Genomic DNA, 23,316 nt, shown 5'->3' with positions numbered 1-23,316 from the left:
TCTCGAAGGATTCCGAATTGAACTCATAAGCTTTTCTTGAACTCTGCTCTTAACTTTCTCTTAAATGTGAATTATGAATTCTATCTCATGATGACAAGGTAGACTCATGAATACATTTTTTTCATCCTCATACTCACTTGCTCGAGTCTTAAAACAAGTTACTAGAAGTTATAGAAGACTCCTCAAAAGGACTCAAAGCGACTTTCTTAGAATGTTCGAAAGAATTCTCAAAACTTAACTCTTAACTGTACCTAGTCATCATATATTCATTGAATCAGTATAAACATCGAGTACGGTTAAATTTTTGCTTCTAAATTAACAAGTATAGTTTTGTCGCAGCACATATCGACTTTCTTTATGTATGCGTATGACTATCCTTCAGTGAGTAGAGCAAAATGCAATATATAATATCTATAATGCCAATGGAATTATTTTAATAGGAATAAGAAATATCAAATTGTTAATTAAGTTTAGCTAAATTATGGTAAATATTTACCTGCACGATGTATTTATACCCAATTAATAAATCATTTAAACTTTAATCAATTAAAAAATAAGATAAAAATACATATTACTTAAATAATTATGTGGTAAATTTGAGTATAAACACCCAATATGGATACATTTTTACCCTAAATTATGTGTCCGATATATCAATGAATAAAAGTTAAGCGTTTATTATACGGAAAAGGATCAAATTTACTCCTGTACTCTCAGAAAAGGTTTATATTTACCTTCGTCATACTTTTTTGATATATTTGCCCCTACCAACCAACTTTAGACACATATTTGCCCTTGAACCATTAAGTGTCATGTCTCCTACTTTTATCATCCTACGTGGTGCCTATGTGGCATATCTACATGGATATATATTTATTCCACCAAAAATTTCTTCCTAATTTAATTATTAATGTTTTTCCATTTACATTAGATGCATCCCATAAGCCATCAAGAGGTACATGTGATTATATTTCGAAATGAAATATAAAAAGAATGAATTTTTGCCAACCCAAAATTGTACCTGTTCCCTTCATAGGCAGTGTCCCCAAACTCGCTGCTGATTACTGATACGTTCATCACCTATTGCCAATAGAAGAAAGAATGAGAAGAAATAATTTATATATAAACAGAGAACACAATTTCATGAGGTGTATACCTACCTATATTTAAGCTATAATCCCCAGCTTGTGGGAAAGAGCTTCATAGAAGAGGAGCAAGTGGCCTCTTTTTTATTCCAGTCAACCCGAGTTCCCAGCCCAATTCACGCGCAGCACACCAAATTTACAGCTTGACCCGACCCTGTGCGTTCTTCTTCTTCCTCCAGCAGTGAGCGAAACCCAGAACTCTACCCAGCTTAAATCATTTCTTAGAGCAAGTGGCCTCTTCTTCATCTTTATACAACAAACGAACTCCAAATTCCTTCTCTTCTCCAAAAACATCTAACTTAATGCGTCCATAGTCATTTGGTGATTTTTCATTTGCATTAGATGCATCCCATAAGCCACCAAGAGGTACCAAAATAAATTTAATAATATGAGAACTATATTGTGAATGGCTGGATAAGGCAAATTTCTGGGTCATCGACGACATCCCATCATCACATAAGGGAATCAAATGAGCTGTGATGCAATTAATATAATAATCGCCATAGTAACATATAGCAAATCCCAAGAACTTATGCGGTTCATACCAATTCTTAGGCAAATTGACTGATACACTTGTGCCCATTCCCTGATACTTGAACCAACTTGGGATATCCGTCCCCGAACTCCTAAACACTCTTAGTGACAAGGAATCTGAAACAGAGATGTCATGCTGCAATGATGAGATATTCTGAAACAACAAATTACAGATCAAATCATTGCTCCAATCTGCATCTATTGTGTGTAATTGCTGTGGAAATTCTGGCAGCTGTGTAAGCCTCTTGCAATTTGATAAGTACAAGAATCGAAGAGCACCAAGTTCGGATATGCTTTGAGGCAAATGCTCAAAATTATTTCCACAGAGAAGCAACATTTTCAAAGAGGATAAACATCCAATGTCTTCTGGCAGCTGTGTAAGTCTCTTGCAATCTGATAAGTCCAAGTATTCAAGAGCACCAAGTTTGGATATGCTACGAGGCAAATGCTCAAAATTATTTCCCTTGAGATACAACTCTTTCAAAGAGGATAAACATCCAATGTCTTCTGGCAGCTGTGTAAGTCTCTTGCAATCTGATAAGTCCAAGTATTCAAGAGCACCAAGTTTGGATATGCTACGAGGCAAATGCTCAAAATTATTTCCCTTGAGATACAACTCTTTCAAAGAGGATAAACATCCAATGTCTTCTGGCAGCTGTGTAAGTCTCTTGCAATGTGATAAGTCCAAGTATTCAAGAGCACCAAGTTTGGATATGCTACGAGGCAAATGCTCAAAATTATTTCCCTTGAGATACAACTTTTTCAAAGAGGATAAGGATCCAATGTCTTCCGGAAGTCCTCCATCTTTTATATTGCAGTAACTGAGATCCAGCGATTTCAATGAGAGTAACCCTTCATTCACCTGAGGGCACATAAAGAACACTCCATCTTCTGATCTATGTTGTCTAAAACTCAAACTTATAAGCTTGTTCAACCGGACGATGGAAGACGGAGGACGTGAGATTAGAGTATTCCTGGCATGAAGCTCCTCCAAGTTTTCTAAATCACCTATCTCTTCTGGCAAGCTTTCAAGTTTTGACCAATTCGACACATGTAGCTTCACCAAACCTTTCGACTTACAAATGATGCTTGGAAGAGATGCAAGGTTTTTTATGCCATCCAAATGTAGCTCTATAAGATGAGGTTGGTGATCCAAGAAATATAATGGCAGTTCCCTTATCCCAGAGCCTGACGTCATAATCTTTCTGGCAGTTCCCTGCTCCATCCTTCCAAGGATTTCTGGAAATTTCTCTAAACTATCGCAGTATTTTAGATTCAAAGATTCAAGAGATTCCACATTAACATATGGAAACTTCTCAAGTTTTGTACAATAAGACAAATTTAACTCAATGAGTTTTTTGCAATACTTGAGGGAAGGATGAACTTCTTCAAGACTCCTAGAATGACTTAAATCCAAATACTCCAAATTTGGCATCCCCTTGAAATCTGGTGTTCTCTTCAGGCTGTAGGAGCAACTTAGATCTATCCTTCGTAGAGACAGAAATTGCTGCAGCTATTCAAAACACAGAGAGAATGATAGTAAACGACATGTTTATATTATAACTCAACGTGTGAAATGAGAAATTGTTTGATTTTACTTTATATGGAAACTAGTAAATTTACTTTAATGAACAAAGTACACAAATAAGAAGAATAATTTTGTTTGATATAATTATTGTTATGCATTTCAAGTTTTATTTATATATATATACTATTGAATGTTGGTGTATAGATTAAAAGTTTCTCAATTAATTGCAGGGATTATTGTGAGATATGATTGATTAAACTCATTTGCAGGGATTATTGTGAGGTATGATTGATTAAACTCATTAGAAATACATATTCTTATTATGCTTATAGTATCTGCTTTGATTTCTTATCTTATACTCCCTCCGTCCCATTTTATATGTCACATTTTTTACNTTTTCCGGTTAAAAAAATGAAACCTTTCTGAGTTAACTATGGAAAGTCAAATAACTATCTGTATATAAATTACAAATTAACATATAAAAAATAGTTCTAAAAGATAAAATGTAGTTGTTCTCTCCACATCTTCATATGACATCTAAACAGTTTAACGTGGAATACACGTACAAAGCCCATCTGGTTAGATTACAAGAAAAATATACAACAAATGTCGTCTATAAGGTAATTTTAGTGAGATACGACTAATTACATGCTTGAACCTCATCAAATTGAAATAAATATATACAATTATTGCATTTAACTAATAAAACTTTCATTCACCATCTTCATAGGTTCACGTGAAAAAGAAATATATATGACGATCCACATTGAACATTCATAGAATAATCTACAATATTATTTTGTGTTAACTATTCAAATCTTCACTTAAATAAGCAATACTATTTACCATAACATATATTTTCTGAATTGGTAATCACGTGCAAAAAAACTAGTATATTATTATAAGTGGGAAGCTCCTAACTAAAAAGTTGAATTACCATTCTGCCCTTATTTTATCCCTAAACTAAATTAGATATTAGTATATAACTAATTTAATATTAAATAATAATTTTATTTAAATTCATGCATCTAGACACAATGGTTCAAATTCCTTGGGATATTAAATTTTCTATCCCATCGTTTTTCTACTCATATAATTTTTAATCAAAAAAGAGTGAACATACCCTTCTAATTACTGCATTACTAACTAATAAAATATGAACTTAAATTCAACAAATGTTATCAAAAAATGGACTAAATACGCCTATTAGTTTTGTGTAGTAAATGCTTGAGGAAGTTATTCTTGGTAATATACCAAATGTGGATAATGAAGAGTCAAAAAATAACTTCTAATTTTAATTTATAATAAGTGGGGCTAATGAAGAGTCTATCAAAGACACTCACCAGCAACATATTCCCTTCTTTCATCCAAATTTGTAGAGCTGTCAAAATAGGCTAGCCCAACCCAACCCTAACAGGCTATAGAGTTAAATGGGTTGGGACGGGCTGACCCTTTTAATTAAGGGCCTATAAAATAGCAACACAACCCAACCCTAAGCGGGCCACGGGTTGGGACGGGTTGGTTCTTCAACCAAAAAACGAACAACATTTTCCTCTTAGAAAAAATACGAACGTTGATGAATGACACATACTTCAGTGAAGATTTACAAAACAAATACATAATAGTCAAGATACAACATTCATAAGTTTCATCCGAGCAAAAAACATTACATGATTACTATTTTCATAAACAAGACAATAAAAGAGAAATGAAAAATTAGGCATAAAAAAAAAAGTAAAAGAGGTTAAAGATTCATAGTTATAATGGAGTAATGGACTTGGGCTAATAAGAAAATTTAGTGGGCTAATGACTCTAAAATGTAAAAGATATGTAAAAAATGTAGTCTTGATTTTATATTGATATTTTAAAAATATTTATTGAAAAAATCTTAACAAGTAAAACACTATTTAAAATATATATAATAAATATTTTTAAAATTCATAGCCCGCAGGCTAGCCTCTTAGGCTTGCAAGTTGGGCCTACGAGGCCAGCGGGCCAAATGAGGCTGGGCTAAAAAGCCTCACTCCTAAATGGGCTAAAAAAATTAAGCCCAACCCCATTTGATTCAAGGGTTGGGTTGGACCGGCCTAGTGGGCCAATCCCATTATGACAACTCTACAAATTTGTGATCATCTTGCTTTTTGTAGATTAATATGCACCATTTGTAAAAAAAAATGATTATAAATTTTTAATTGTAAGAATCCTTACTAATTCTTATATTTGTGTTCTTAATAATTTTATTCATATATATTTATCTTCTTTTTGTTGAGAAATATGTATATTGGCATGGTTACAAGATGGAAGTTCAGCAAATACAAATTGTAAGTGAATTTTTATTTTTCATATCTCCATGTTTTTGAATTTTCAAATATACTTTGTAATTGGTTATTATACCTTCGTATTCTTCATTTCTTTTATCTTTTGGATATAAATATAATAAAACTAATTAATTCAAATTTATATTTATTATTAACTATTTTAAGGATAAACTAATCATGTTGAATCTCCCAGAACATTTTGGTTGCCTCAAGCGTTTCTGATTAAAGTAGCTATCTTCATAACAGTGACTTTAATTTTTCCTACTTATGATAATTCCAAGTGAATTCTTTTTTCTTCTTATAATGCTTACAAACAAGAGATTGATATATAGACAAAACATGTACTTATGATTTTATCCAGTCATATGCATCATTTAAAGAGAAAAAATTAAGAAGAACAAATTATTCTTTGAAACTACCGTTATTTTATATGAATAATGGGAATACATTATAAGAAATTGCTCAAGTTTTCCAAATCATTTTATACATTTACAAACAAAAAGGTCAACAATATCTTTACAATAACAAATTCTTATATTTTTTCAATTACACTAGCAACATATTTGATAGTATGTTAATTTAAACAATTTTGTATTAACAATAGTATCATGGATTTAAAAAAATTGTGAGTCTCTTAAAATTTACTCTTTTTAAGTTTATGTATAATTGTTACTAAAACATAGAAAAAAAAGCAATATAGTTTGATTATATAAGTTTATAGAATTGGTCGAACTCCATTGGCATTATATTTCTATGATGCATCACATGCCTCTAATATATATATATATATATATATATATATATATGGCCTCGCTCTGAAACGTGAAAAAGGTAAGAGAAAATTACAAGAAATGAAATGAAAGATTTTATATATCTGTAGATTGTAGTTATTATTTTATTCTCTCCGCATTTCTCTATTTAAACACTTTGAATTTATAGGAGATAATTGTGAAAGTAAGTTTAGAATATTTTTTGTTTCAAGATCTATAATATATAAAGGCAATAACAATTCTCCTTGATATATATTGATTAAGTGTCTTCATCTTTTTGAAATTGCTTTTTGAGGAAGTATTTTAGTTAACTTCTTCTGTTTAAATTTGTGTTTTCGCTTCGAAAACACCATAACTCTTTCACCCACTATACAAATTTTATATAGTAATAGCAGACAAACGTGCAAAGCACGTTCCTAGAACTAGTAATGTAAAATACATTAGTTTGAGTTTATGGAATTAATAACTTATTTCATTTAAAAACAAGAATCATATATAATTATAGGACAATTAAAAATAGGAAGTATCTCAAATAGGATGGTACCTTTGTTTCATTCCATAAATAATGCAATGAACTCCATCGGAGATCAACATGAACAAGCCTTCTGGAATTAAAATTTTCTGGCAATAACTTTCAAGGATAGAAATGCCACACAAACCAACACAAGTTGTTGGGCAGGTACTCAATGGAGCCATCTTTTGAATCTCTTTGGGAAGTCCATGCATCAGGATAACACCGTATGTCTAATATCCTAAGCTTTTGCATATTCTTCGTTGCCTCTTTGCTAAAGCTTAGTTTTTTAAAGTAAGTAAACCTGATTGCTTCCACTGCCCTGGTCCCCTATAAGTCAACAAATCATAACTTCACATGTCATGTACAATCCACTTAAATGACTTCTGTGTGAGTATATGAAACTAGAGGAACAAAGTATATATATATATATATATATATATATATATATATGAATACTATTGCATTGTTTAGCTTACTTACCATATTGTCCATCATCACATCTTCGAAATCTTCAACATTCCATATTCTACTAGGTTCGTTTTGCATTTTCACTATGTATTTGCCCATATCTTCAATCAAGTCATGCATTCCAATTCTACCATATTTAGAGACGAACACAAGGGATTTGTCAATTAAGACGTCCAATATGAATTCAGCTCCAGAATCATAGCTCTCAACAATTGGCATGACTTCATTATGTATTTTCGACGAAAGAAACATGCGATATCAAGAAATATAATTTGCTCTTCAGGCTTCAACCCATCATAACTTATTATGAGTTTTTCAACAATTTCTGAATTAGACTTATTCTTTATTTTGTCTACAATTATTTTCCACTTATCTATGCCTTTCTTATGAAACATAGAACCCCACACCTTGAGGGCTAAAGGAAGGCCTTTAGCGTAATTTACTACCTCCAACGACAACTTCTTAAAACACTCATTTGGAACTTCTTTTTTGAAAGCATGTTGATTGAACAATTGCATAGCTTCATCATTAGGTAGTGTAGGCACTTTGTATATTGCAACATCCTTCTCTATCAAATGTCTATCTCTAGTTGTTACAATAACTCTACTGCCATTACCAAACCAACCAACATCACCTGCTAAATACTCCAAATGATCACCATGATCTATGTCATCAAGCACAATCAACACCTTCATAGAAGAAAGTCTGCTTGGAATCATGCATTTCCCATCATACTTATTATTGACATAGTTGTCTTTTTTTCTTAACAATTCAGAGAGAAGGGTATTTTGTAAGGAATGTAGTCGATTCAGTCTTACATTTTCTTTAATATCTGCAAGAAAACAAGCTGCTTTAAATTGATGAGATAGAGTATCAAAGATGGCTTTTGCTATTGTTGTTTTACCGATTCCTCCTGTTCCCCAGATTCCTACAATCCGGACATCATTGATTTCTATTTGAAGTTGAGATTTTAGTCTCTCTAAATGAGCATTTATTCCCACAACATCTTGCAAAAAAGATAATGAATAATCACTCTTGCAAAATTTGGAAGAGATGAAGTCGACAATCAGTTGAATTTTCTCTGATTCAATCCTGCATAAATAAGAGATTGATTGTTGACATGTGGGGAAATCAATTACTAAATAGGAAACATTATAGCTCAGGGTAATAGAAACATATTGTTATATATTTTTTTTCCATTAAAAGCAATTATGTGTTTCAACTCACCCATCACGAATATCATATCCTTTAAGATTCGCGGCAGCAGTTAGGGCAGTTCTCCATCCTTGAACCTTCTGCATCCCCTCAACATCATCTTTATACTTTGATTCATGATCGGCAAATGCTACTGCAAAGCTCTCACTTTGGTTTCGAACATGTGATGGATCCACATCATAGAAGATTGGTATGACTGTTTGTCCATTTTCTTCCTCCTTACATTCCATGATCTTCACTAGTTCATTCAAGCACCACCTTGACGTAGCATAATTCCTTGAGAAAATGACGAGTGCAATTTGAGACTTTTCTATAGCTTTCATGAGTTCTTCTGGGATGGAATCCCCTTGCTCTAGCCTTTTATCATCTTGAAAGGTGAGAATTCCCCTGTTTTTCAAACCTTCATATAAATGACCCATAAATGTTTTTCTAGTATCTTCACCTCTAAAACTTAGAAACACAACGTACTTCCATCGAGGACAGTATTGTGAATTACTCGCAAAGGAGGAAGAAGAAGAAGCCATGGATTCGGTTAATTTGTTGAAATTTGAGAAGAAAGATTAGAGAAGTGTGTGGATAGATAGAATTGATGATATTTGGGACAAAGTTATATTATTATAATATATACAGGAAGATGGGGTCTAGTATTGAATTATTGCTATGGGGTCCACAAACAAAATGGACAGCTCAAAATATAAGTGGATGAAGCTGCAACAACAAAAGACTGTACTTTGGAAAATATCTGATGAATCAAATTATATGGAAAATGCTACATGTGTTCTTTTGCAAATCTATTTATCTAGCACAGAATCTAGTCCTTTATAAACAAAAAAAATCAATTTGTTTAATATTTTCATCCAACTTTAATAGAAGGAAGTAGGAAATTCCTTCAAAGACCCAAAACTCCAAAGTGATAGGTACATGATGGACAGCTAAAAGTACAAACCCATTTATGAATGGAAAAAATGAATTAGATGGCCCTCATTTATGAATGGAAAATAAGAAATTTGGTTGCCTTAGCTTGTAATTTTATTTAAAATTCAAATAGAAAATACACATTTTGTTTCAATTATTTTTATTTTTTAGTCCGCTTAAAAAAGAACGTATCTTTCCTTTTATTTAAGGGAAAATGACGAGGGCATGCAACTTGAGAGTATTTGAAAGCTTTCAAGAGTTCTTCTAGGAATCGACATGCTCTAGCCTCTTATCAATTAAAAGGTGATTATCCTCCTCCTTGTTAAAAGTTCTTACAAGTAACTCGTAATTGTTTTACGAGTATCTTCACCTCCCAGTAATCTATGTCACACCCGGAGCCTATACCCTGGACGTGACCGGCACTCGAGAACCATTGTTGGTCCCCAAGCGAACCCTCATCCTGATTGACTACAAGCGCAAGACTAACCCAAGCATACATAAGCTTAAAACTAAATTTATTTCATGGAACTCAAATACTCAACCTTTAAAAAAGTTTGTACAATACTCAAAAGAAAGTAATTACAAAAAACTCCTCAACTATGTCTATCTATGAAGTCATTATTACTCAAGATGGATGTAGGGACAAGACCCACGACATCTCAAGACAATTGACTATAACGTAAATGTGGAGACCTCTGGGATACTAAGAGGTTCACCAAAGCTAACTGGAGTGTAGAGTGATCTCAACGAAGCGCATGTTGATAATCCTTAACGCGTGTATCTGCATCATAAAAGGATGTAGGTCGAATGACATCGGTACATGGAATGTACGAGTATGCAATATTGATGAGTAACCAAATAACTGAACTGATAAGACTGCAATAGATAAAACATAAACTCAACTGAATGTAAAGGATAAAGGAATAAAATCATTTAAAACTTTAGAAAAACACTTACTCATCTCTGAACCTCAACATAATAAGTGATATAATAAAATACACTTTTAACTCTATTTGGAAGATTCTTGGGGGTACCTTGACAAGATACCCTGAATTTTTTTACAAATTCAAAATATTTAATTAAGAATGAAGGAATAATTATGACTCTACCTATAATGACCCTCCTGGTCATTTATGGGTCTTGCCTTCTATGTGTCGTTTAGAGCATTCCTGTAGCAACCCCAAGTCATTTATGACTTGCTGGGACTGACAGTTCGGACACCTGGTCGTTCGTTTGGTTATGGTGTGAGTTTTAGTGTTTTGGAGCTTATGAACCTTGAACGATCATTTTCGATCAAAAGTTCAAGAAGATGAGATCGGAATCCAATTTTGATGATTCCATCAGCTCTGGAAGGGTCATTTTAGTCTAGTAGCATGGTCGGCATGACTCTCAAGGTTTTCAGTGTGAGTCAGTGTGATTAGGCGTTTTAACTTTAAGTTTAAGTCTAAGTTTGACTTTGGTCAACATTCTGAATAAACACGCTCGGATGAGAATTCCGTCAGTGCAGTTAGCTTCAGAATGTTAAGTTTGGTCTAGATTGACCTTTGTTTTGTGTCTCGAGGTTTTTGATATTTTTCGGAGCTCTTTTGTGGGTTTTGACTTAAAATGACATTTGGGTGTGGAACCCACTTTTTATCAAGATGACCTCATATGGAAATTTTGACTGTGTCATTGAGTCCGAAATATCGAATTTGGTATGATTGCATATCTCGTCTGCGTGCACGGGGTTCCGAACGAGTTCGGAGCACCCCGTCAGAGTTTTTAAGTTTTTGGAAAAAATTGCAGAAAATCTGCTATAAATGCAGAAATAACAGCAACATTTTCCAAACTTCAAACCCTCATAACTCTCTCATCTTTCATCCGATTTAGGCAATTCAAAGTGCAGGAGCTTCATATTTTTGGTGGATTCACTGTAGAGTGTTCGAAAGTTGTCGGGTGCACGTAGTTCGAGGTAAATTTTGCGATAAACCTGACTGTTGTACCCTTTTTCGAGCTTTTGTTTTTGGCATCCTTGTTTTGGTCATATCTCACTCATTTTAGCTCCATTTTGGGTGATTTGAAGTCCTACGTGTTGGAAATTGTCATGGCTTCATTGTAGAGTGTTCAAGGAGTGTTGGGCACCATTAGATACTCGTAGATTTTGAGTTTATACTGCTGTAGGTTTTCTTTTAGTTGATTAAAGTGTGATTTTTCTTGCTTGTTGGTTTTTGCTGCATTTTGAGCCCCGAATTGTGTTCCATTTTGGAATACAAGTTTGGGGTACTGTTTAGGGTGTCTTGACATAGTCAAATTTGGACAGTTCGAAGCGGGTCCCACAATCTCGTTTTGACTCCAAAATTGACCCTTCTCCATTTGTTGTGATTTTGGTGTCTAAACGACCGTAATAACGTTGTGACTCTATTTTTGATAGCGGGGTAGCGTTTTGAGGCCGTTCAGAAAGGGAAAGCTCCAGAGAAGTGATTTTGGAGCGCGTATGATCGGCCTGCAGGTAGACTACGGCTTCCCTCTCTTAGATTGAGATCGAGAATGTGAATGCATGCTGATTAGTTGGGATTTGGGTTGGGTAGTTATTGAATCATGCATAAGTGTTTAGAAATCATGTTTTCGATCTATTTCAAGAATTATCGGGTAACTGTGAGCATGCTTTGTGTTACTAATTGACTCTTCTTGCTATGTGGAGTACTTGTATGTTTGATTACTGTTTATTTGAAGCATGTTGAGCCTTAGTTTAGGTTTAACTAGGTCTTGCCTTAGAAATGCATGATTTGGAACCGATCTGCCTTAGTTTTACCCCGACGTCGCTCGGTCGGCTTAGATCCCTGTAGAGTGGTGTAGCAGACTTGAGTCTGATAGTTTGGGCCTTAGCTAGGCGATACGCTTGCTCCGACGATAGTTATCCTTATTTTCCCGATGTTACGGTTTCACGAGTTATGTCGGCGACACTAGTTCTGCTTCCCGATTTGAATTCAATTTTCGATTCGGTTCCAAGGACTTACATTGATTGGCTAAGTGTGGATGGCGTTCTACGAACATTTATGAGCATGGATCGATTGGAACTCTTTCAGCAGCTACATTGGCACATTTATAGAGCATTCGGTTTAAGATCCGGCCTCTATTGCCCAGATACTTATATAGAGCATCCGGTTTAAGGTCTGGCCTCTATCGCCCAGATACTTACATAGAGCATCTGGTTTAAGGTCCGGCCTCTATCTCCCAGATACTTACATAGAGCATTTGGTTTAAGGTGCGGTCTCTATCACCCAGATACTTATATGGAGCATCCGATTTAAGGTCCGACCTCTATCGCCCAAATACTTATATAGAGCATTCGATTTAAGGCCCGACCTCTATCGCCCAGATACTTATATAGAGCATCCGGTTAGAGGTCCGGCCTCAGCTACTTGATACTTGTGATTGGTTACTTGGGCACTTCTGGTGAGCATCCGGTTAGAGGTCCGGCCTCAGTTACTTGATACTTGTGATTGGTTACTAGGGTACTTATGATGAGCATTCGGTTCGACGTCCGGCCTCTGTACTATCAGATTCTTCTAAACGTGGGAAGAATCTAAGTCAAAAGTTGAATTACGAAAATACCCTTTAACTATTAATTTATTTTCATGAAATTATTCAAAATATTTTTTTCATTTAATATTTATTTTGAGATTCGATAAATTTAAGGATTAAATTTGTCATATAACATTAGTATAAAGATATCAATTAAATTTCTTGAAATTAGTAACATTGCTTGAATTTTTAAACAACTTAGTATGTCATTTATGTGAAGTCTTTATGACTTCTAAAGTTATACTTTTCAAATTCCTATACTTTTCAAATATATACACACATACCTTGCTCCACAGTTCAAGAGTTTTTTCTCTTTATAAGTTTCTCCAACTCTTTCACCCCCTTCATTTTCTTAGGCGAGCTATTTCGTCGTTTGACGTGTTTGTATCCCTTCTCTATAGACTATTCGTTTGTAAGAATTTATTCGATGCACTAATCGTTAATTTGATTTTATTTTTGTTGTAGTTTTTAGTTGTCAATATCACTAATCATTGTTGATTTTTGTTTGACTTTAGGTGCTTGCTTTCTCTTCTTTTTCCTATCGGCACACTCTAACAATCTATTTTATTTTCTCTTGGAAGAAAAGAACGATAGGAATTGTGAAATTTTCACTGTGTATTTCTTCTCAAGCTGTACATGTATAAATACAGTAAAAAAGGAATCAAAATCTGTTATGCCTAGGACACTTGTACAAATCCTATTTGTCTAGCCTATAGATAATATAGAATTTTAATTTATACAAAAAATAGAGAAATCAGATAATTTGAAATATCAATATTGTGGAAGCTTCCAAAATGATGAGTCAGCTCATCCAGGTGTCTCAATCAAACTTTGAACCAACGGTCTTGATTTAATTTTATTGTCTTGTGATGGACGGTTGTGATGCACAAGTCTAAAAGGAAATAAATGTGTCTGAACCTTGTTCACTTCACACTTTGAAACTATTTCTTTCCTTTGTCCTCCATTGTTGTCGTGAGTTTGAGCTTCTTCATCACCAACATCCCCCTCAAGCTGGAGGGAGAGGAAGCAACCCCCAACTTGTGAACATTCGATCTATGAGAAGGACTAGATAACGACTTGGTGAAAACGTCGGCGAGCTGAGAGTGAGAGGGTAGATATGAGAGGGAAATGAGACCAGCTAGAAATTGTTGCCGGACGAAGTGACAGTCGAGTTCAATGTGCTTCGTTCGTTCATGGAAAACTGGGTTCTTCGCGATATGAATTGCAGCCTGGCTATCGGAGTGCAAAGTGACAGGAAGAGATGGGGTGACCGAAAGATCGGCGACCTACTGATGGTTCCATGACTTCTTTCCTTCACCTGTTTTGGCACAACTATCTTGCTTCCCGCACATTCATCTGCAAATGGTTTTTGAAAGGTATTCGTCAGCAAAGGCAAAGCTGTGAATTCATTTCATTGTGAAACTAGGTATTCTGATCCAAAAGAGCTGTCACTCACAGATTCCAAAGTTCTTTCGAGAATCTCTCTCACCACAAGAATCTAGTTATGTACAAACAGAGGAAATATGTGCCGTTCGTATGCACTTTTGCACTCAAATACCATGTTCCCATTGTGAACAGCAAAAATAATCCAAATCCAAAAAAACTAGAACTTGTTAAAAAAACTTAAAACTGATCGAGATACACATGTTAGTATTACTTTATCAAGATCGATTTCGACAAGAAACAACAGACAGTACGATAAAAAAGATCATACAGCAAACTCAAACTCTGAAACTTGGTACTAAAAAGCCGAATAATGGCTTGCAGAAAAAATGAATACAGATGGAGCACCAAGAAATGATGCAACTCGCAAGATGTGAGGCAATTCACCGTGTATGTACTCAATTGTCTCACAGATGCATTAAAGTGACATATTAATAAATTTTAGGGAAAATACATAAGTACCCCCAGCCTGTGCCCAAAATCCCCAAGACACACCTAACCTTTACTAAGGTCCTATTACCCCCGAACTTATTTTATATATAATTTTCTACCCCTTTTCGGCCTACGTGACACTATCTTTGAAAAAATTGTCAACACGTGCTGAGCCCACAATATAGTGCCACGTAGGCCTAAATATATATATGTTTGAAATATGAATACTATTGCATTGTTTAGCTAACTTACTATATTGTCCATCATCACATCTTCGAAATCTTCAACATTCCACACTCTGCTAGGTTTTCCGGAATCTGTTTGCATTTTCACTATGTATTTGCCCATATCTTCAATCAAGTCATGCATTTCAATTCTATCATATTTAGAGATGAACACAAGGGATTTTTCAATTAGAACATCTAATCCATATTCAGCTCCAAAATCACAGCTATCAACAATTTTCATGACTTGTTTTCTTTCATGCCCATGGAAGAAACATGCGATATCTAGAAATATCTTTTGCTCTTCGGGCTCCAACCCATCATAACTTATTTTGAGTTTTTCAACAATTTCTATATTAGACTTTTTCTATATTTGGTCTATAGTTCTTGTCCATTGAGTTAGGCCTTTCTTATGCAGCAAAGAACCCCACACCTTGAGGGCTAAAGGAAGGCCTTTAGCCTGATTTACTACCTCCAACGATAACTTCTTAAAACACTCATTTGGAACTTCTTTTCTAAAAGCATGCTTATTGAAAACTTGCATAGCATGATGGTCAGGTAGTGTAGGCACTTCGTATATTGCAGCATCCTTCTCTATCAATTGTCTGTTTCTAGTTGTTACAATGCTCCTGCAAAGTTCTCACTTTGGCGAACATGTGAAGGATCCACATCATAGAAGATCGGTATGACTGTTTGTCTATTTTCTTCCTCCTTGCATTCCATAATCTTCACTAGTTCATTCAAGCACCACCTCGATGTAGCCTAGTTCCTTGAGAAAATGATGAGTGCAACTTGAGACTCTTCGATAGCTTTCAAGAGTTCTTGTGAGATGGAATCGCCTTGCTCTAGCCTTTTATCATCTTGAAAGGTGAATATTCCTCTGTTTCTCAGACCTTCGTACGAGTGACTCGTGAATGTTTTACAGGTATCTTTACCTCTAAAACTTAGAAAGACATCGTACTTCCATAGAGGACAATTTTGTGAATCACTCGCAAAAGAAGAAGAAGATGCCATGGATTCAATTGTACGTTTGAAAAAAAACACAAAAAATTATGTGTATAGAAAGAAAACGAAAGATGATCTCCTTAAACTAATCGTAAATTATGTTAATGGCTTAAAGATGATCTCTTTAAACTAATTATAATTATTATATTAGGATTTTCTTCCAACTTAATTAGAAGTAACTAGGAAATTCCTTCAAAAAAAGAAAAAGTGAATCAGATGACCCTCTCCTTAAACTAATTTATGGATGAAAAAAAAAGTATATTTTGAAATTGTAAATTATGTTAATGGTTTTCTTTGTCACCGAAAGCAGACAACTTTACTTTAAAAAACACTATGGGTCATCTTGTTCCAAAAACAAAATAATAGGAAATATAATTGAAGAACGAAGATGGCTCGGAGGCATATAATCATTTTCTTTAAAGAGATATTGGTTGTATTGGGGAAAAATATCGAACAATCATATATATATATATATATATATAAAAGGAGAATAAGAAACGTTTACGTGTCAGCACCACAAAATTTGTGGAAATATTAAATACTCCATAAATAACAATTTAAAAAACAAAAAATTTAAAAAAACAAAATTAAATACGTTCTTTTAAATTTGCTTACTTTAAAAACTGCTGTATTGATTTTTTTTTTTTTGAATAAATTAAATATGTTTGTTCCTAATAAATGCTATATGTCTAATTTTTAAAAAATAAATTTTATAAATGTAGAAGTTAGAGTTTATAAATTATCAAAATTAATTAATTTAAAATTTTAAAATAAAGAAATAAATATCTATCAATATATATAAGTAGAGGTGATACCACCTACGTGTGAGCACACAAAAAAACAATAATTTACATATCTATTATTGAAATTAATATATTATTTATATGAAATTAAAACATAATTGAGCACACCAGTCAATAATGTGAAAGACACGTTTTGTCAACCAGATAGAAAATTTCAAATCGAAAAAACTACTTATGTCAGTATTATTGCAACTGCATCAACAAATTTCCATTTTAAAATACAACAAATGGTTACCACAATTGTGAAGCCTACATTATACGTGAATGTCATGAACAATATATATTCCAATTAGCAACAAAAATAAATAATGCGCTCAGTTTTTTTGTTGGTTATGAGAGAGGCTTCTTTAATGGACTCGAATACTTTGGGTGTTATAGTCATTTTTCAGCAAAGAATGTGCAACTGCGTTTTTTATTTTCTTTTTTATGATTAATGAGATGTGTCTTGCTTCTTAGTACATATTTTAGCAGTTGTTTAGTTGGTGACTTGGCTTAAGAGGAGTTTTAGCAACTTCAAAAAGTATTGATGTATTACGCAAAAATGGTTGATCAGGTGAGTCACTTTTCTCCTTTAAAATTTAAAAGCATCTAAAAATAATTTAATCTAAACATGCACTAAATTATATGATCATGTCCTTTTATATTAAATATAGGTATTATATTAAATAGGTAGTTTTGAAACTTTTTATTACATTCTTACTTATACACAAACCCTGCAAATTGCATTAACCATTTTTAATATGGAAGAAAAAAAATTCAATACTATCTCATCTATTTTAAATCACTGTTAACCATTTAAATTGAATATTAAGACAATGTTAAAAATAAATTGAAAAGAAAAACAAATAAATATTGAATATGAAAATATAGGAAAGTGTTAAATTTGATTTGCGGATAACTTTTTGTTTGAATGTGTATTAAATAAAAAAATAAATAAATAAAACAAAGAAGAGGTTTATAAACCACCTACTATCACTACACCAAAATAGACTTTTAGTGACAATTAATTAGGGGCAATTAATTAAATGCCACTAATTTATATTCTAAAGTCACCTATTGCGGTAATTAAACTTTTGCAGGTAAAAGATAAAAGTACTTTCAAGTGGCAATTACTTTTAAGTTCAAATCCTTTTAGAAAAAAATTAAACTATTCCCTCTTCCTCGATGCTCTCTGCTTCTCTCTCAACCGATTACCTCCCCCAAATCTCTGCCCTAGCTATTTTCAGTTCTCAATTTCCTTCAATCTGGGTCTGTAAATGAAATATAATTAGGGTTTTGTGCTAAGAGTCGAGTGTGGGTGGCCATTGGAGCATACAATGTATGTGTATCGGGTGGAGACAATTACAAAGAGATCGATACAGAATAGGCTTAATGCCAACACTTTTGATGATTTCGCTCGCCGGCAAGAGGTGTTTCGTCGTTCTCTCCTTTACACTTATCATCACTTTTGATGGTTTCAGATTTTTATAGTTTTTCATGTCTTCTATCTTTGAACATTTGTGATATGCATTTTGTTAGATGTTTGATAAATTGTTTCACTGAAATTTCTCTCTTCAATGCGCATGAGTGCTTTTATATCAGTATGGATGAATTTAACTGTTAAGTAAGGGAGTGTGTTTGCCGTACGTATGTTGCATTTCGGTGCCGAATTGTGATTAAGCAACGCACTACTGTCGCATACATAAAAAAATGTGTTTTCTGGGCAACATGAGCTTTAAACCTCGTGCAATGAAGTTTTATTAACAAGGTTTCTGTGATTTGTTATCTGATTGTTTTCCTCATATTCGTCTTTGCAGATTTATGGGCCATAAAAAGAAGTGGAAAGACTACCTTAGCTCTCAATGCTTTACAGGTGCAGTGTGTGTTTGATTTGTTATAAAATATTCAGTAGAAAGACAGAGAATAACCAAAAAAATGTATCGAGCAAGTGTTTCTTATTATACTGCTGCAAGCTCTCTTTATACAAGTGAGTTACAACGACTAAGTGCAGAAAAACAGGAACCAACGTAACTGGTAGCTTAACAATTGCGAAACAGTTAAAGATAAAATATTCTACTAAGTTACCTACTGCAACTCAAACTCTTAAAACAGAACTACACCTACAAAATAGAAATCTACTGCCAACAAGCTCCTATAAATTAGGATAGCAGCTAACAAATTCACTTATTTTAACATGATTTATTCTAACCATCAATTGATCGCGGTGCTCTTACTAGAGTTTGTATTGTTAACAAATTTTTGGTCGTCTCAGTCATAGACCAAATATGTAAATCGGGTGTTGTAGATCCCATTTGTAATTTACGCCACGAGGTGAAATCGAGGTAAGCCAACATTTTAATTTTTGTGCAGGGAGAAATTGGGATGCAACAACTAGGTTAAAAAACACGTCTGGTGAGTCGAGCTTATTTGTTTTCCCTGTCAAAGCGAGTAATATAAAGTTTCTGCTCATCTAAAAGAATTCAACTACGAGGATTGGATTTCAAAGCTGGATGCACTGTCAATATGGATGTACGATTTTGGCGACCAGCATTTCTCGTCAACTATAGAACAGAAATCTCTGACATCAAGCATCAAATTGGTTTGTGCATCAAAGTCCTCGAATCAGTTCCTCAAGGTATGGATTATCTAGAAGAAGAAAAAAACGCATTCAATTTCATTTATCAAGTGAGTTTAAGTGGTACGAATTCATGCAGAGAAGAGGGAATTAAATCATGAACGTGCAATGTTCGAGTGTCTAAAAGGAAGGTTTTATAATGCAATTCCTGATGTTTATAAGGAGGAAGCAGANCAATTAAGGCATTTGGATGGGCAGCTAGAGACACTTCTGGGGTACTTTCTCCTCTCAATTTTTCAAGAAGGTACAAATTTTATTAATTTCTTCGACTCGTAAAATTATACTGAATACGTTATTATTGTTGTTGAGGTTTAATTTGGATTTTGAAATGGATACAGGGGGACAGGTGAAAAAGATGTGCAATTCAAAGTTATGTATTGTGGAATTTGTCATACTGATCTTCATCAAATCAAGAATGAATGGGGCATCACCAAATATCCCATTATACCTAGGCATGTTTACTTATCTTACTTGCCTTCTTAAAATTTAATGTTTTTTATTTGCTATCGTCGAAAATTTTTACTGTGTATAACAAAAAATTGTACCTATTTATGCAAAAAGTGTTGAATCATCAAATTATTAGTTTCATCTCCGAACTATTGACAGTCTTAAAAATATCCTTCTACTTGACTAACTAAACTTAGATACACCCTCGATATACCTACGATCTGCCACATGACATAGCAAGTGGTCTCAAACTCTAGTAGGAGTATGTGACTCCTAATAAAAAGCTGAGAGAAGTGTTGAAAACCCCCTAAACTTGACGAGAATTTAGGAGTGTATTTCACCCATGTTGCAAGATCGGAGTGTATATATTAAGTTCAGTTAGTCAAGTAAATGAGTTTCTTTAAGGTTGCCAATAGATCAAAAATGAAACTAATAAGTTACACCGAATTTAGAATTGTTTTCAATACTTCTCTCCATATATTTTTATTAGAATTCTTGGCTCCGCTACTTACAAAATATCCATTTTTCCATTAAAATTTGCAAGAATATTCATTACTAGAATTCTGACTGCTTTGAGAGATACTACAAACATATTGATATTTCAGGGGAAAAAAAAATCCTAATCTGAGCCACTTCCAATTTCCTTCTCTTATCTGCTTGGAACTATGGAACTATGTTGGTCAGACTCTTCAAACATACCTTTCGAGACGTATTGGATCCTCCAAAATATGATACAGTGCTTCAATATTTTTGAAGAATCCGAACAACATAAATTTGCACTATGTGGTAAACAATTTTGAACCTCAAGAAGATTATGTAAGTGGATGTTGTCTTTAACACCAAACAATTTTTAAAAAAAATACTTGGATGGAAGGGGTAGAGGGCGGATTGATTTCTCATATTATCACTCAGAAAGTCATATACTTTCTGCGATAATAACTACTAGTTGAATGATCATCTGGACAAGCTTGATTAAGTCAACTAAGAAATGTGTAGCCAAAACCCAAATGTATAGTGAAATTGATTAACAAGTTATGCCTTGAAGGTCAATATAGTTTTTAAGTTTATGAGATCAAAATTTATGTCAATCTCAATTGATTTTTCAGGCATGAAATTGTTGGAGTGGTAACTGAGGTTGGTAACAAGGCAGACAAGTTCAAAATCGGAGACAAAATAGGCGTTGGATATCTAGTAGGATCATGTAACGAATGTGAAAATTGTAGCAACGATCTCGAGAATTACTGTCCTGGACAGGTATTGACAGCCAATGGTACTCACTCTGATGGAACCATCACTCACGGTGGTTACTCCGATCTCATGGTTGTCAACGAGCATTTTATCGTTGGTTGGCCTGATAATTTGCCAATGGAAGCAGCTCCCCTGTTATGTGCAGGGGTCACAACTTATAGCCCTTTGAGATATTACGGACTAGATAAACCTGGAATGCACTGTAACATCCGGTAAGTTGAAATTACTATGAAGAGGCTTAAAAATTGGAAATAGTCATTTTTGGAATAAAAAAATTGAAAATCTGGAAATTTGGCTAAGTGTGGAAATCAGTGAGTTTTGGACAACTATGAGCAGTCATAATTCCTAGCTCAGGATGACTTAGGAGTAGTTCCAGTTATGGTTGCGAAGCTTGTGGAATGATCTTTCCAACGCCACCGAGTTTGCTCAATTCCGAGTTCGTATGAGCAAGTTATACCCTTTGAAAGTTGGGCAGTTGGCAAGGGATCCGTCCGGAAATTTTAAGGGCATTTTGGTCTTTTCCCCAGCCATTTGTTTTGGGATTATATTGTGTTAGGCTGATATTTGGATCATTTTTTCCCATGGTAAAAGAGAAAGAGTAAGGGTTCTTGAGTGAAGAAGAGAAGAAGAAAGAGAAGAAGGAGAAGAAGAAGAGGAGGAAGAGAAGATCAAGCAAGGAGTTTCCGTCAAGGATCCTCGTGGATATCGTCGGGGGTGATCCCTACGAGGTATGTGAGTTCTTAGTGTGGGTTGATCCTTCCCCCCACACACCAAACTCATTTTTATTATTCGAGAAAAGATTCGGTTTGTTGTTGAAGTTGTTAGTTGTTGTTGGTGTTGTTGAAGTTATTGTTGGTTGTGGGACATGATTTGGTTGTGTGTTTGAGTTGAATCTCTTGTATGTTGACGGATTTTATTATCCTTAGTGTTTGGGGTTGAATCCATTGAAGTAAGGGTGGTTTAGAGTTGGCAAAACAAGGGAGAAAAGTCGAGTTTTCTGGGCTAGGGGTTGGCGCGTTGCACCTGCCAGCGCGCCCCAAGAGGAGCTCTGAAGCCCAGCCCTTGGGGCGGCGCTCCAGCAAGACCCTTCTGAACTTCAAGGGCTGGCGCTCCGCGCCTTGCAGAGCGCCAAGGACCCCAACCTACCCCTTTCATCCCCTACTATTTCATGCATGTTCCTAGGTGTTATACCTATGTTCCTTAGTTGTTTCCAACACCCCAAAGTATTTCTAAACATCCCAAACTCATCTAAATACTAGTTCAATCCGAGGCAAGTTAGGATCGAAATCAAAGTGAAGTTAGAGTCAAGTCAAGTAATGTTAAGTAGTAAGTCCAAGCAAGTCCTCCAGGCTTTTCAAGAGTCGTTATTGAACGTTTTAACTTCGTTTCAAGTCTCAAAGTCAAGCAAGAGTGTAGAGTTCCAAGTTAAGTAAAGAGTCTCAAGTTTAAAGTTAAGTCAAGATCATAAAGTTAAGTCCTTTTCTCAAAAGCTACTAGGGAACTAAGTATTCCCAAAGAGGTTTGTAAATGTTTTTACATTTGAGTGAGAAGGGAACTGTGTTTTCCAAAAGAGCCCTTTTGGCTAAGTTTTGATTAATTATGTCACGCCCCGAACCTACACCCTGGACGTGGCCGGCACTCGAAAACCATTGCTGGTCCCCAAGCGAACCCTCATCCTGGCTGACTCCAAGCGGAATACTAACTTAAGCATACAAGAGCTTAAAACTGAATAAGAGTTTATAAATTCAACTTTACAAATCTTTAACTCAAAAGAAAACTCTGTATAATAGAATATATATACAACTCGCCATAAAAGGCAACTTTAGTCTTCAAAACATTTAACAAAATAAATGAAGAGACTTCTGAAACTCTATTGTCTATCTATGAAGCCTCTAACTGATAAAGATGGAAGCTGGGACAAGACCCACGACCTCCTAACAACTGATACAACTGAAAGGTAAATGAAATCCTCCGGAAGCAAAGAGGCTTGTCATAGCTAACTAGAACTCCCGGATGTATCAACGAATCTCCTGTTGATGATCCTGAATACCTGTGTCTGCATCATAAAAAGATACAGGCCAAATGGCTCAGTACGTGGAATGTACGAGTATGTAAGCTGGAAAGCTAAA

General features: G+C 34.5%; 2 protein-coding genes and 1 pseudogene across 3 annotated transcripts in view; 1 reads left to right on the top strand and 2 right to left on the bottom strand.

Moving 5' to 3' along the window:
• LOC125843918 (TMV resistance protein N-like) overlaps positions 1 to 23,316 on the bottom strand; it is a 156,696-nt gene that overhangs the window by 108,560 nt on the left and 24,820 nt on the right. The window lies entirely within an intron of this gene.
• The window catches only part of LOC125843898 (8-hydroxygeraniol dehydrogenase-like), a 33,091-nt gene that overhangs the window by 3,149 nt on the left and 6,626 nt on the right, over positions 1 to 23,316 (top strand). Inside the window, exons 1-3 of one of the 2 annotated variants that reach the window (XM_049523122.1) lie at positions 19,673 to 19,736; positions 19,831 to 19,944; positions 21,046 to 21,382. In XM_049523122.1, coding sequence (XP_049379079.1) covers positions 19,865 to 19,944; positions 21,046 to 21,382 — 417 coding nt within the window. In that variant the 5' untranslated portion in view covers positions 19,673 to 19,736; positions 19,831 to 19,864. Of the gene's footprint in view, positions 1 to 19,672; positions 19,737 to 19,830; positions 19,945 to 21,045; positions 21,383 to 23,316 lie in introns of those variants that run through there. The other variant, XM_049523121.1, reaches the window with a different exon arrangement.
• LOC125843864 (TMV resistance protein N-like) lies at positions 985 to 9,074 on the bottom strand (annotated as a pseudogene).

This window comes from Solanum stenotomum, chromosome 11 (assembly GCF_019186545.1).
Source record: "Solanum stenotomum isolate F172 chromosome 11, ASM1918654v1, whole genome shotgun sequence".
In the NCBI taxonomy this organism is placed as follows: domain Eukaryota; kingdom Viridiplantae; phylum Streptophyta; class Magnoliopsida; order Solanales; family Solanaceae; genus Solanum; species Solanum stenotomum.
Note: the sequence above shows the minus strand (reverse complement) of the source record. Positions and strands in the feature narration are given on the sequence as shown.